Genomic DNA, 16,253 nt, shown 5'->3' on the forward strand with positions numbered 1-16,253 from the left:
CTTATCCATCAAAATAATATTGAAATTTAAGAAAATATTTGAGTTTTTAAAACTATACATGTATTCCTTAAGTTAATGCATAATTTTTAGTTACAGCAATAACAAACTGTTAACAACTGATGCAACATTAATTCCACCATTTGCCTGCACTTCCGTGTTTTTGCGATGAATCGAAATGTTCTAAATTTGTAAAACAGTGAAAGCTCTAGAATATTACTTAATTCAGATTGCTGGTCATTCTAGTAAGTTTATGTATTCGTTGTTGTTTCTGCTGTCAATGAGTTGAAAATTTGTGAATCAATACTAAACAATCTTTTATTGATTAAGAAACCACCCCTCGGCCCTCCCCCACATATGCCTGCCTATGGCCATGCTCAATTTATTCTCGCTTGCCAGGGTTTGATATTCTCCCGCCGAATCGAAGAACACAAACCCTGGCCACAGACCTGTCATTGGTGTATAGTACATCGCCCAAGATCCAATGAAACTGTCTAGATTCTTGGCTAGATATAATATAGAACCTGTCTGCCAAGAAATACTGTACTGGGCGGTGTACTGTGGTAAAAGACCAATGAAGGGTCTGCCGCCAGGGTTTGTTTTGGCGTAACCTTCGGCAATCGTTACACCCTGGCAAGCGAGGGTGTGCTCAATCAAACAATATAAACTTTATTTAACCAACGCTCAACTTTAATACCTAATCGTTGGTGGTAAGCTTTTATAATCGGATATGGGTAGGACCTGGAACAGAAGTTGCAGCTACTGAATTGCAACTTTGATTTTTAATTTCCAATTTAGGACAAGTATGAAAATAAATGAAAAGAACGTCATCAGTTTTGCTGTATGCAATTCGCCTATCGATAAAGAAGGTTTCCTGTTGAAGAAGGGCGAGGTGAATAAAGGATTTCAAAAACGTTGGTTTGTGCTAAAAGGGAATTTACTGTTTTATTTTGAGAAACCCGGTGATAAGGAACCTATTGGAGTTATAATATTAGAGGGTTGTACAGTTGAGCTATCTGAACGTGAATACGACGCGTATAGTTTTTCGATAGTTTATCCCGGACCCGGATGTAGAAGTTATATTCTGGCCGCGGAAACACAAGAAGAGATGGAGGCTTGGATGAAAGCAATAACGTGTGCTGGATACGAGTATATGAAACTGATGGTATCGGAATTACAAAGACAGCTCGATGAACATAATAAAATGACCACTTTATCCGGAATTAAGAATAACGATATCGGGAAAAATGTCACGGAATTAGGAACTTTAATGTTGGATACTCCAGTGCCTTCGGTTTCGAATGAACCAAAACCGACATCTTCGCAACGGTTTAATCCATTCAATAACCTTGACATTACGGTTGATGAGGAAGAGAACTATAACCCTTTACCGGCTAATCAGTTACCCTCGCCATCCTCTCCACCCATAACACCAGAGCTTATGATGGGTGTTTCAAACTTTGGCAATTCTAGTTTTTTCAGCGAGGTTTCTATTCCCCCGTTACCAACGGTTACAACTTCACGATCGTTTGAAGAAATGCATGAATTGTTTGGGCAGCAAATTCATTCACTCAGGCAGAGTATGATGCTAGATAGTTCCGAAGCGTAAACATGTTTAGAATCTTTGATTTAATCGACTGCTGATATTCATATGAATTGCTTTTGAGTGTCTATATAGTGACTGTGATACATGTTATATACCTGGCATGAGATTTTAATCTATTTTATTACTAATGTGTCCACAGCATTTTCATTAATTCGAATGTATGTGTCTGGATTTTGATGAACTTGAAACCTATCTATGTACATTTATCTAAGATTTATTTTAGCTAATGCTTAAACTTGTTGTTATCAATTAACTTGTTCAATTAATGAACATTTGTCTTGCCTAGTGTAAATGGCTAATGATGAGATTGCCTGACAATTCAGCTTTTCAGAGCCAGTATGTTCCACAGTGTGAGAGTGATTTACTCTTCATCATGATTTATTATGAAATGCAAAATTTACTATAAATGTTCCATGCCATGCATGCTCGAGTCTGCAGTCTTTTATCTTTGAATTTATTGTATGAAGACAATTTAACTGTTGTAATTTCAACCAAATAAAAGTTCATGTATGATTACATCCTTTTTTGTTAAACAATTATTTATGGGCATTGTTCCTATACAATTGGAATAGTTTCCCTGTCGGTAGGCTACTGCATCCTAAACTAAATTTTGCGTATTTCTTATCGTCTACATTTGTATCTTCGACGTACAACGGCTGGTTGGTGTATGTTTCATATTGCTGCAATAAAGTATGATTGAATTGAATTTCGTCCGAGTCCGAGCCCGGAATAAATGAAAAATCGAAAAACCACAGTAATTTATAGATGGCGCCACGATGTACGTGTACATTTGAGGTTTTTGAATCAAATAAAACAACTAACATCGACGGTACCACAAATTGAATGAATAATTTCGACCTGATTGATTGAAGGATTCGTCCTGCTACTTGACATACAAGTGAGTTATTTACTATAGTTGTGGCTCTTTTTATACGTGTACTAGGCCGTAGGTAGTGAAATAAACTCGTTCTGTAAAACGGGTAGTCTGTGTGAATTTTCTGTTTTAATATTTGAAAAATAGCAAAAACATCTCACAGGAGCTTGTGTCAGAGTTGTAGGTGCTGTTAAAACGATAATCTGTTAATTCTGTGTCTATGTAAAATCTCCGAGAACATTCATCATCCTCATGCCTGTAATGAATGAATAATGACATTCATCACACTCACTCTCAGACAGAAAGGATATTTATTGGCTTGCTATAGATAGGACTGTGGTGGGCTGCCACTTTATTACTTTTGTTTATTTTTCAGATGTATTGAGTATTATCAAGAATGGATCCAACCACTGGCACTACTGGAGCTCACATATGGAATCATTTCAGCAACACTGATGTTCTTGCTTCTGCTGGCACAAATCAACCTTATGCTGCTGGATATCAACCAGGTTCACTGAATGAGATGGTAGCCAATTTAACGCGTCCAAATATGCCATGGAATGAACCTCCACTGCAAAATTCATTCTTTTCTTCATCAAATGCTGCAATGAATTTGAATGGTTATACTCATAATAGAACTATTCCTGTCACAGCTAGTGGTTCAGGAAATAGCCCAGGACTAGCCTGGAAAAAACGGAAAAAGAAAACAGATTCTATTTGGTAAACATACATGCCAAGATTCAATATTCGTGGATATTATAACAATTTACAGGAATTTATATTTGTCCATTTTTTGTAGTTCAATGCCACGGAAAATGTTTATTAGTGAAGAGAAAATGGCTGAATGTATGAAGAATTTGTATATCGATGATAGGTTTAAGAAGCGTGCTGCCTGGTATTGTACATCACAAGAGGAAGCGATGAAAATTATCCAAGAAATTGATAGTCGGTGCGTATCATATGCTCACACCTCTTCTCACTGTATTTTGGATTCACTCCAGCAGCTGTAGTAGTGAATGAAGATATTGAATGATTCCAACCTTTTCGATTCTTGAAGAAATTGTCGTGCTGCTTTACATACCTATGGATCAAATTCTTTTTTATTCTTTTAAGTAGTAGTCTGTGCAGTTTCTGTTTATTTCAATTAGCTAAAACATTCATCATCATGTTTGTAATAATAGTAAGAATAAGGCCATTCATCATGAGATGTTAGGCCTATTACTTACTGTCAATCTATGAATTTTGTTTGAAGGTTTGTATATGAATTTTGTTTTAAGTTTATCCTTGGAAGATGAAGAAATAGAAGAAAAAATGGAGAATGAACAGGGTAGATTGGAAATCTGTGAAGCGTTAAGAGAACAAATGGTTAGCTGGCCTAAAGTAATGAACGAAAGGTATGATTTATTCTTACCGTTTTAGGTTATAATTAATCATCTAATTTTTTGTCCATGTATTTTGAAATGGTATATTTCAATTCAGTAAACCATGTATGGAAGTAGTTCTTTGGAAATGTCCTTCATCAGTATTAAAGAACTTAGAAAACACTCCAAAACCACAGTCAGCCCCTAATATAGTTTGTGCACCTGTAGAGCCAGTTCATGTAGATTTCAAGCCGTAAGTGTCCATTGTTTTCGGTCATTCATCATAACCCATGGGGTGAAATATTTACTGTTGATATGTTTTTTTAGATTAAGTGTGCCGAGACCAGTGAATTCATCAGCAGAAATTGAACTATCATGGAACGAAGAAGATGAAGATAATGACAACAAAATGGATTTATGACAAATGTCTGGTTGAACTACTTGAAGAATTTATTGTATATAGAAGCTATGATTATTTGGAATCTCTTGATGTGCGAGTGTTGTCCTCACAGCTGTCAAACTGGGTTTATCATAAATCAATGAACACTTTATTTCTGGCAATTGTAATGGATTCCTGTGAACTGTTTACAGGCAACCTTGTTAGATTCAGTTGTTGTAATTCTAGTCTCTGTGAGAATTTTTACCGTATCGATTTTTAAGAAAAATAAAACGTTTAATCCATAGATATCATGTTCTACTTTTAAGTCTAGGATAGTTTGATCCTTCAGGGAAGAGGAAAAGGTCTGCATCTTTACTTAGATTAGATCTCGGATCCTTAAACATTTATTGGCATAATCATTTTATAAAATTAATTGATAGCCAGTTGAATACTTTCAATGCTAAGAATTTTCTTCGAATCCGACCCACAAATCGATAAATACTTTGTCCACTATGGCCATTCAAGGCCTTTGGCAAGTGAGTATTATCTTAGTTCTCGAGATGGTTATTTTTACTGCGCTGAGTAAATGGTTTCAATCGTCAATTCTTTAATCCAGCAAACCATTGAAGGTACGCTGAAATCAGTTTTGACTTAAACATAATACATTTTCAAATGCAGCTTAAAAAATTTCAATGAAAATGAATGTTTTAGAGCATTTGAAGAAAAGTACCAGTAACTTAAGTTTTCATTTGGTATTTTTATTGAATAAGGAGATAATTGCAACATTTGGTATCCAAATACCCACATATAATCTTTCCAACATTCACAAAGCCAGATTATATATATATATACTTATATATTCAATAATATTAATAATAATCAATAATATGTACACAATGTACAAGCAAAAATCATAAACCTAACTAGATATTTATATTAGTACATACTTATTATCATCATACACATTCTTAAACTTGCATGGATGAGAAATCATAATTTGTACACTTTTTGCAGCAAAGCAGTTTTTGAATGAGCCAACAATGTCCATGGTAGCCCGTCATGTGGACTAACTTTGCACAAAATCTCTTCAACAGGAGTGTCATAATTTTAGAAAAAAGATTGATAACAACAACAAATTACATACATACACATACAAACACTTCATAGAAAATTAACAGCAACGTGGTGATCTAAAAGAGGAAAATGTCCCAACTATTCCTGGGATAAGAGAAATTGATCTTCGTTAGCTTTTAACCAGACACATTGTGTGGACACAGATCAGATTACCATGGACTCTTTTTTAGAGTCCATGATATAACTGATGAGAAAGCTATAAGTCGTATCTATTAGTGTTTCATCGGTGTGTTCATCTAAAATTCATAAGTGTGCATCAATATACATACATACATCTATACGCTGTGATGGAAAAAAACTCACACCAATCCTTATTTATCAATAAGTATCTAAAAATCCAGGGAAAGAGTAGATGAATCATAGCCAATATTTGTAATATATTAATAGCTGAAATGACAAGAGACATTATTCCTTCATACGCAAGCACATCTGTAGTTATTTTTAGGTATGTGCACATTGTGGCTAATCACAATATGACAAGGCATCAGCACCTAACACTTTAGAGGCGATGAATGGATCATTATTGTCGCTTCATTATTGCGATATGATGTTAGTTGTCAGTATTTTATGTTCAAAGTCACTTACAGCAATCAAAAAACAATATGGTGATAAATTCTAGTACATCGACAATTCAGAAACTTACAATTTTAAAATTGTTACAATTTTAAAATTGTTGCACAGTACAGCTCTCTTGTTTTCGTTGAAGATAACATACTACAACGCACCCCATTTAATTTTACCTACATTAACATCCATCAATCATTTATTTACAATTTCAAACATACAGAAATATATCACAATATTAATCATCAGACAACATACTTCAGCCCATTGCCTTGAGAAATCTAATTCCCCTCTGTGGTCGGACATGAAAGATAAAATAAGTTAGCTGATAAAAATATCAAACCTATCATCAATTCAAATTATTTGATACATGCTGCTTTTTGTTCTCCAGAGTAAAATATAGATTTTGTACTATACCTTGATACCTTATCATATCTATATAATTCCTGATCCTATCTTGATACAAAGAATACCTCTCAGAAATGTGCCTTTTTAAATTTATCTATCAGCAGAAAAGGAATTAAGCAGCCGAAATGTTTGTCCACATAAAATGGAAATGTTCTAAATAAGGAATACTTACTCATCTGTGTGACATGAAACACAATTCATTGAATATGGATTACCCCCTATTATTTGAATGTTTTTTATTCATTTAAGAAGAGAATTCCTGATCGGACCCTGTGACATTTTATATGACTATAACATTTTCTTGGGACTATAGAAGTAAAACATTAAAATAACATGCATAACAAATGAGGATGCTAGCACTCAAACAAGGAATTGTGAACAAGATTTCTTTGATTTTCATCAATTACTGGAACAAATTCATGAGTTGAATTTCAAAGAGACCCATACAGCCATACAATATATTGTGTATGTACAGCGTACTCTGATCACAGAAAGAGATCAAGTGCAGTAATACTCAAAAGTGTAAATTTCTATAGCTCATACTGTTATACATAAGATGACCGACTGGTTAAATGAATCGGCTTCAATAAAGCAAACAGCACACTGTTCTCACTACAGTGTCTGCAGTAACTTCACCAGCAGCTTTGTTTTATGCTTTTACAATGTAAGAATTCTAGAAAATATCTGGACAGTCCGCCCAATCTTGCCTAGCTTTGCAATCCCAATATTTCTTGTTAAATGAATGGATTGGGTTCCCAGTGATCGTATCGGTTTCTAATGTGAACCACATGGGTTTATATGGTTCGATATATTTGCCTGCAAACAAATAAAGAAGAAAAGTTCATCACAGGAAAACCATTTTCATTCAGAAAATTTATTTCACAAACTGTACATACCCTCTGCAGCAGCTTTCTCAGTCTCAGATTCTCGTTTCCTTCTAACAGCTCGTTGTTTCTCTTCTAATCGCATTTTCTCTTTGTTTGCCTCGTCCCATTTTCCATCCTCCATAAATCGTTGATCAGGTCGCAATCGACAATCAGTCGGTGCTACACCATCCTCTAACTCATTTAACTCAATAGCCATTGTGGTAAAGTAGTACATTTTCTCATTACCAGGTCTGCAAGTAAGTGATATTAAATTGCTTTTTATATTCAAGTTGGTTCTTAAATCGAAAAGTATTTGAATTACAGATTGAATACTAACGGAGGCATTCTTCGTTTCCATAATATCTTCGATGGTCCAGTGGCTTCAAATACTGGCTTGCCTTTACTCGAATCGGAACTCTGAATCACAGGAGCTCCTTCAATCTTGTCATCCCACGTTCCATTCACATACCACTTGGCTTCACCTTCGGCATTTGTTATCACACCAGTTACCTACAAATGAAATCAAAGATATAAATGAATGAATGATAACTTTTCATTTCAATTTTCAAATCTTTACTGAACATACCTTTCTGGGAGGCTCCCTAGAGAAATAACTATAGGCCGAATATTTCAAGTGGCAGATATCACCATTCTTATGATTATGAATGTCCATTTCACCGTGATGATCAACCCACAAACGACCAACGATGATGTTATGCACCGTTGATGTTACTTTACGCCACGTATAATGATTACCGGACTTCTTGAAGACTAGATGAGCAATACCTGAGATATACATAAGAGAAAACATGACACATTTCAACCTAATATTCGACTAAAAAGCAATTCAAGTCAATTCTGGTAGGATACATACCCAGTGGAATAATTTGAAGATATTTCCCCCTAAATTTACTTGACATAGTAAATTCTTGCCACAACATCCAACCTCGACCTTCTGTATACTGAGCAGCAGTTGGTGGATGGTGGCTTACCTGCAAAACACATCAAACCTCAATATACCATGAAAAGTACACCAGAGCTTTATCTGAGAAAACACTTAGTTTCAATTGCTTGGTTCATAAAATGAAATGATCACCTGTTCTGCTACGGCTCTCCAACCCATATCATCAGTCCTATCACATTCATATGTTTCACCGAGTAAAGGATTAAATGGTTTACTAGTCCTGTGCGTTGTTGTGGAGTATGAAGATACCGTGAATGCTGCTACATATGCAGCCTGTTCACAGGCATCTTCGCATAATGCTGCTTTATCCAAGCATTCAGAATATTCGAAATCTTCTGTCAATCTTTGGAGCATAGATAAAGGCTCACTGAAATTTACCTGAAGATAGATTGAATATATTTTGATTCTATTCGAACATAATCAACACGACCTCGAAAACTATATTGGGAATACATACAGGCATAGGTATTTTTGAGAGATCTCTACCAATACAGTTCTTCATTATTCCCCAAAGATTAATACTAAAGCTTGGCTTCTCCATGATAACAGCCCTTCTTTTACGTTTCACTGTATTTCCGAATTTACTGATAGATCCAGGAGTGCCAGGCATTTCCCCACTTTTGAATGAGCGTGTACTATCTTGGCTAGGAGTCTTCCGATGGCGACTCTGTCAATAAAATAAAAAAGAAAATTGTTTACCTTTGTATTGTACAATAATGTTATTGTATACTATTATAGCAATCCTGGATAATTCACCTTAAGTTTTTTGTCTTTACGTTGGATAACTTTTGCCGTGGGACCAGGCTCATCCATATCTGAACTAGTATCGGTGTCCATGTCACTGTGTACCTCCATATCAGCTCGCCTACAATAAGCAAATTTGGAATATCAGATCCAACAGAACTATCAATGAATCTATCCTTACTACGGATTGATAGTTTTTCTAAAGAAATAATGAACTAACCCTTCGACGGGCAATGCAACTTTGAATATTTCAGCTCCATCCTCATTTTGTTCTGGTGCATCATAGAACTCATCTTCATCATCATCCGACAATGGTGGTCCACCTTTTAACACAAAGCATAAACTATACATATTCCAAAACCTTGTCTCAAAATCTAATAATACAGACACATACTTCCTACTCCGTTACATGAAAATACAGGCATTGTTTGAGTTTGTTGAGATTCAATAGTTCAATAAAAAAATGTATAGCCAGATTTGGTTTGTCAATCTTATACAATTGTAATTCCAATGAAATATGACACATGTAATAGACGTGTCCTCGACATTTACAATCATCATGTATCATGCGTAATAAAGATAATTGCTCTAAAAACTAGAAATTGACCTTAATCAATATTTATTGATCGAGACATAAGACATTTGGATGCGTGTATCATTACCTACCATCAGATTCAACTTTATTAAGATTGACAGCAGCCAGAGATTTTCTTGCCCTCTTTTCTAATGAACTGTGCTGTCTGGCGATCTCTTCGACCATTTCTTCCAAGCGCAAACGCTGGTCATGTTCATGTTGTAGCATTCGTTGCCAGCGTTTTCCTTGTGCTTGAGCAAGGTCCAAATAGTCAGCACAAGCCTGCAATGATTACAAATAAGAAGTGTTATTATACATAATAATGACTGGTGATTAGCTTAGAATAAGTAAGCCTCTTAAATGTTGATTCTATTTTCAGAAATATTATCACGCTGAATAAATTAACTTGAATATAGATGAACATATATCCAAATTACATACATCAAAGCATTCATGCATTGATCATCAAACAATAAAATTGAATTAATTAGTCAAAATTACATTATCAGCATCTGTGATATAGGGTTTCATGCATATGGATATATATATATATATAACTGTGTACGACAGAAACAAAAGCAGTTACCTATAACTACCATTAGCAAAATAATAATCATTCGCTAGGAAAATTGGCCGAAATATCATTTTCGAATGTAAAAAATATGACCTGGAATCATGGAGCATTAGCTCTGATACTGCTATATGTTTTAGGAATGATGACAGACCAAGTCCGTATAAGCGGGGAGGTCACAGCCAGTACAAAGCTTATTGTCAAGTGAACTTTGGCACGTGTGTCATATTTGTTTTACAATCAGCCCACACATTGATATGGAATTTGATTTTAGATCTGAAGTATATTCCCAACAGAGGGGCAATAAATGAAATTGTCTTGCAATTGAGAGATGGATGGTGGTCTAGGCTACTGCTCGGGAACTGTCCGTTTTAACTTACGTTGATCATAGCGGTAGAAGTGATGCGGAATAAAGTCGCTCGTTCATTGATGGCTTTGATTTTTGAAGCAGTGTCTGTCGCGTTGTCGAGCAACTCCACCTCGGACAGCGATCTCTGTAAAGCGGCGCCATGTTTCACGATCAGCTCGTTACACGTGTTCAAATCTTCCAGTTTCGAACTGAGGGTCCGCAGAATGTTCTGAATTTCATTCTTGTCCGGTTGATTCGGCACTTCTTCACCGTCTTCTTCATCTGTGAGGACAATGACTGAGATATATGAACAGATTAGCTTCGTTTACAACATTGACACCACCACACATACAGCAATATCTACCAAACATCACCCATCAAGTTAAGCGAATTGCTCTCATGAGCAGTTTTTCTCTGAAAGTGGTTTGATCTGTATCAAATTATCATCACGATAACTGCTTTGTGAATTCATGAATTTTTTGTCATATACATTAACGCTATGGTATATCTAATCTTTCTTGAAAACGATGTTTGGTATTTTGATTCATTCATGCTATTAGTATTTGTTATGTATGGACCCTATTCATTACCCAACCCACAAGTAGCAATGCATAAATGTACACCGGGACATTACAAAGAAATGTTGCGAAGATAGATCCAATAATCTGTAAACACATGTTGCAGACACATTGATTTAAGTATCATCTACATATTGATTCGATTGATTAATTTGATTTCACGTTCTCAATCTAAGCAAATCACATAGTTGTATTGACTAAGAATCCAAAACAAAAAAGCATTAAGCTTAGGTGAACAGCAATAACATAGAAACCAAGCTCTAATCATCACATTCTGATTTCTCTCTCTCTCTGACAATTCATCTAGCTAAAAATCCATACATCAGGTAAAATTGCATCATATCCACTAAAAAGGGGGATGCTTATGTACTTTAGGAGAGAGTACCTCCATATAGCCTAAACAATATCTCAATGAATGTGCAAGAGATTGTTTGAAAATACTCCTAACAAATACAGGATAGAAACAGTTGAAGTGTGCTCACCACCAAATCTGTGAATGACAAGACATCAATGCCGAGGAGACAGGAAGGCACAACTGATACAATATCTAGTGAATAATCCAAATAACATCCTCTCTCAGTTCAGACGAATCTTACCAACGTCGTAAGTACTTTCAGTATAACGTCTGGGACAAAGTTGTCGGCAACGGCAGTGCATAAAGAAATATAGAAACAGTGTGCAAACACTGTATACACCGCAATATTCCATACACCTTATCATTCTGATTATATCAGAAAAATTGAAAATTGGTGAAAAATCGAGCATACATTGAGATTCTTAAATCAGTTCAGGAACCGGTGACCTAGTCAATCCTGAATTAAATCTCATTTAAAAACGTTGATGGAAAATGAATGGTATGTTTTTCAGTCAAAACCCAAACACAGGAACATCCTGGATGGATGGTTGATCCATATACTGGAGTAGTTAGCTAATATAATCACACAGTCGATTTACATCCGCCACGCTGATTTTTATGAAGAAACCATAAAAAAATCTATGGTATACAAAAATCCATTCTTCATACATAGCAGAATATGCACATATCCGCAATATTAACTGGAGTAACCTTCATTCTCCGGATAATTCGCCAACTGATATGATCACTAGCTATCCTTACACGTACGAAGGGCCTGGCTCATACTAATTAATTTATTTCCAATAAATCATATTCTCTCGATGATTCGGTATAATTCCAGCATGTCTACGACAACGATGACGACCATCTTTCTACACCCATTATCAGATCATTGGAATAAACGAAACATTCAGTTTCCTGAACTGAAATAATTGACTCCATTTATACCAGCGCTAGATCGCAATAACAACACAAAGCTTAAACTATGATTCCTGATGCACTGTATTTCAGTATTCCTTGAATGACGATTCAATGTCTGCCGATTGGTTAAATACACAGTCGATGTCGCGTGTCGCGCAGAAAAACACGAATTAAATAAAACATAACCAGCATACGACATCAATAGGTGTAACATGACTGCAGAAAACTGCCACTGGGTGAACTGACTGACTTCCATCATTTCACCGAATTATCATATATAAGTATGGTATCAAATGCCAAATGCATCCGCGCATACATAGTTTCAGGATTGAGAAGAGAAACGATCTAAAAACCTTCCAAAACATTCATCTTCATTAAGAGAGAGAAACCAAAAAAAAATATCGTTAACGTAAATATTCAATCACTCTAAATCAACACAAAATAACCGTTTAATGACATATGATTTAATAGTTTGATTATGTATAGGATACATTGTATATGAAGAATCACACAATCTGTAGCTTAGAACAAATAATTCTATATGAAACGATGACTCATCTATGTGACCACCCGGAGGCAGTTAAATACAGAAAAATCAATTTGTTCAAAAAGAGTAGTTATAATGTATCAATCCAAGTATATCAAAGAATCCGTCATATTGTTCTTAATTTCGCTTTAGGTTCGTTTCGAATGTAGATGTGAAATATGCCCTTAGAATATTTTACTCTTATTACGCGATACATGAAGTCAACAAAGAATGTGTCACTTTTTGATGTCGGAAACCGAAAAAGCAATATACTCGTGGAAATGGTAACTTGCGATCAGTAGCAGAACGGAGTTTTATTTTTTCTTAATCGTGCAAATATTTTATCACGTAGGAACATGGAAGTTCCGAGGTACCGAGTATTTAACAGTTAATAACTCAGATGATTATATCACATGTTTACCCATCATCACGTGAATCATGCCATTAACGGTTACAGCAACTAGTTTTTATTACGCACTAAATCTGAGGTTTTGTATGAACTTGGAGTCAGGTCAACAATTGTCAATCATTATGGGATAGCTGTTAAATGGCAAGTTATACCGGGAAATGTCCAATAGAGACGAGTAGTATGTAGAGGAATGCTTAAAACGACATCATTTACAGATACATAAAAAAACCAACAAATTCCACCAGGTATGAATCGGCAAACTTGATCAGACAATTTTGCAAGCTGATGCATTTATAGGCAAGCGCAATGACGAGGGGCCACCTGTTACCATTTCAGCTCTACATATAAACATATACACTGGAGACAAATATACGCTTTTCTGATATTACCCCTCTAATAACCTCTAAAACGGTGGGTAAAACATATTTGCGATACGCCGGAAAGTCCCTTTATAGGCAATAAAAATGCCAAAGTAGAAGCTATTTAGACAAGCCTTGGAGAGAAGAATGGTCTAAAATACCATTACAGCAATCGAGAGCTAGACTAGAAAAATATCCACCTGACTGTTACGTTCAGGTAGTTCCATAGTCAATTTGTGGTAATCCATTTCTCTATCACCTAAATGAGATTTAACAGATGCTACAAATTATATGATTTTGAAAAGCTAAATTTGAAAATTTCATCATGCGTAATTTTTTCCTCGTCTATAAAGCCACTGGTGAAGACAGACCCGGGAACCTGGAAATTATAGCTGGATGAATTCAGAGTTATAGAAACAATAATATCCAAACTATAGCAGCTAAAAACTAAAAGAACTGGGAAGAGAATTTTGTTGTTTAAGAAGCAGAAACATTGCACCATGCAAGCAGGTACGCAAATAGTGTCTACTTAAACAACTTACATGCTTCACGGGATATGAAAAGAAAATTTGAATCTATGGTAAATATATGAGAAGGTAAAAATATGAACTCTTTCTAACATTGACAGAACTCGAGAAATGATGAACTCTTTCTACCATTTTGATAACAGAACTTGAGAAATGATCATTCAAGGAAGAGACACAACTTCTAACAGGTTTTTCCCTGACTTCTAGAAATTATTCACTTGTACTATACTGGCTTGGAGGAATTGTGAGGATCAGAATACAAGCCTTATTCCTCTGGATTTGTAACGGGGCACACACATACAAAACATACAACCTAGAGAGGTAAACATACCTGATGATATCAAATTTATCGCTTTCGTTTTTGCTAGTTCAAGGGCTGTTACCCATCTCTGGCGTTCCACTTCTGAGCTGGCTCGAAGGTGGAAACTCTGCGTTCCCCCGTTGGAGATAACCAATCCACACGAATCTTCTATATGTATAAATGCATTTGCTAGGTTCAGAGTACCACGACAAGTGTGGGCCATCTCTGCTTGATTTCTGAAATAGGATAAACATATCTATAAAATACAGGTGAAATGCAATGGAATGCAACGGCCCTCCACGAAGGTGTTGCAATACAGCATTTGTTTTGTGTAGGCCTAGTCCATGCATGCATACCTCATAGAATGAGGTACACGAAGTAAGAGGAAGGTGCATTCATTCTCAAATTAGCCAGGCTGGGTTGACATGAAAATGACAGGAAAGAATGGATAGGATAGGCTGTGCCTGTGGTGTGGATGGAAGTCGAGACTCGAGTCGAGGAGGAAAAAATGTAGTGTCAAACCTGTAGTATGATAGTAATCCATTTTGGAGGACAAACCAGCGCTTCTGGTAACCTTTTATGTAATTAGTCCACTTATAGAGCCAGCCCTTGTATTGATCCGATTGATTGTGCTTTGCTTCAGACATTTTGGGGGCGAAAATGAATATGATTTTCCGGCAACATTTGCAAGGGAACAGGAAGTAACAAAATGGCTGTAGATTATTGTCACATCAGTTATTACAAAGGTCATTGCTACATCATTTTCTCTGATTTTCTTTTATCCATTGTAATAGAACAATTCGGAATCATTTGATATAATTTTCATTACTTTAAAATTTCTCGTGAAACTGAATATAATCGTCAATATGCTATTGATATGACTATTAATTGTTGTCACATAGATTTTGTTTCAAAATGGCCGCCTGACTGTTCAGTTTTCGAGTTTTCATTAGAAACACTCAGTTTTAGCGATTTTAACTGCTTGGCTAGAGAGTTTACAAATTTTTAGATAGTTTCTTAGTAAGTTCTTTAGTGTCTTGATTTAAATTCTTACTTTCACGGTTATGTTATTTATCATTCATCAAAAAATGATTAAATAATCATTGAAATTTGGAATTCTATACGTAAGTGCCACCTGGTGGTAGAATATGTAAATAAATGTAACATCGATCTTTTCAGGGATACAGAACCAGTGTGATGACGACTCCAACTCCACAAGCTCAGATTGCCAAATCTCAAACGATGAAATTTACTTTGCTTAGTAAAAATGTATTGAGTGCAGATGAAGCAGAATTGTATGAATTGGGTCATCTCGCTGGAGTTGTGATGGATCCAAATCTCTTCAAGTATGTTTCATTATTATCTTTTTATTCCGCGCTTATTTTGAGAGTGAAGCATGAATCCGCATAATATTTCTATTTACAGGATTGTATTGGACCTGTTGAAGATGAACATTGCTCCTACGGTGATAATGCAAATGTTGAAATCGATTCGTAATCAAAAACGTGCGAAAAAAGACGTTGCTAGTCGATCACAGAGCGTTGTTACAGTTCAATCAGCTGGATCAATGGAGTTCTCTGGAAATGTAATTAAACGTATTCGACCTCCATCTAGGGCTCGATCTGAGAAAACAGACTCTGATAGATCATGAGATTGACCATTTTTATGAACTAAACATTTTCAACTTTGAATGCATTTTAATTGCTCTGCGGAATAAAATATCATCCCCTTTCAACAGGAATATATATATTTTTTTAGTGTAAATAAATTATATAAAAGAAGTTTGCAGTTTTAGTTTTATCATATTTTGATTGTAGCCAGTCTGGCCTATATGACGGGTTTCCTTGTTTCACATGTCTTTATTGCTAGGTAACGCGTAGCCTTGT

The 16,253-nt window shown here is 35.6% G+C and overlaps 4 protein-coding genes across 4 annotated transcripts; 3 read left to right on the forward strand and 1 right to left on the reverse strand.

The window, feature by feature from the left end:
• Positions 1–126: 126 nt before the first annotated feature.
• On the forward strand, positions 127–2,075 carry LOC141899828 (sesquipedalian-1-like). Its single transcript, XM_074786385.1, has 2 exons — positions 127–242; positions 796–2,075. Exon 2 carries the CDS (start codon positions 803–805, stop codon positions 1,604–1,606), a length of 804 nt encoding a protein of 267 aa, XP_074642486.1. The 5' UTR covers positions 127–242; positions 796–802; the 3' UTR covers positions 1,607–2,075.
• A 297-nt stretch (positions 2,076–2,372) lies between these two features.
• LOC141900092 (uncharacterized) lies at positions 2,373–4,508 on the forward strand. The gene is made up of 6 exons (XM_074786823.1): positions 2,373–2,501; positions 2,854–3,197; positions 3,277–3,426; positions 3,755–3,871; positions 3,957–4,091; positions 4,166–4,508. The coding sequence occupies exons 2-6, from the start codon at positions 2,875–2,877 to the stop codon at positions 4,257–4,259; spliced, it is 819 nt and encodes a 272-aa protein (XP_074642924.1). The 5' UTR covers positions 2,373–2,501; positions 2,854–2,874; the 3' UTR covers positions 4,260–4,508.
• Positions 4,509–4,975: 467 nt separating this feature from the next.
• LOC141899495 (oxysterol-binding protein 1-like) lies at positions 4,976–15,075 on the reverse strand. Its single transcript, XM_074785848.1, is given in 13 exon segments — positions 4,976–7,139; positions 7,220–7,440; positions 7,527–7,699; positions 7,776–7,989; positions 7,991–8,181; positions 8,286–8,531; positions 8,611–8,820; positions 8,910–9,018; positions 9,118–9,220; positions 9,564–9,753; positions 10,423–10,688; positions 14,398–14,603; positions 14,890–15,075. Coding segments are annotated over 13 exon segments (2,397 nt in total). The 5' UTR covers positions 15,015–15,075; the 3' UTR covers positions 4,976–6,996.
• A 201-nt stretch (positions 15,076–15,276) lies between these two features.
• LOC141900374 (mitotic-spindle organizing protein 2B-like) lies at positions 15,277–16,100 on the forward strand. Its single transcript, XM_074787245.1, has 3 exons — positions 15,277–15,387; positions 15,547–15,713; positions 15,793–16,100. The coding sequence occupies exons 2-3, from the start codon at positions 15,565–15,567 to the stop codon at positions 16,016–16,018; spliced, it is 375 nt and encodes a 124-aa protein (XP_074643346.1). The 5' UTR covers positions 15,277–15,387; positions 15,547–15,564; the 3' UTR covers positions 16,019–16,100.
• Positions 16,101–16,253: the final 153 nt, after the last annotated feature.

This window comes from Tubulanus polymorphus, chromosome 2 (assembly GCF_964204645.1).
Source record: "Tubulanus polymorphus chromosome 2, tnTubPoly1.2, whole genome shotgun sequence".
NCBI lineage: Eukaryota > Metazoa > Nemertea > Palaeonemertea > Tubulaniformes > Tubulanidae > Tubulanus > Tubulanus polymorphus.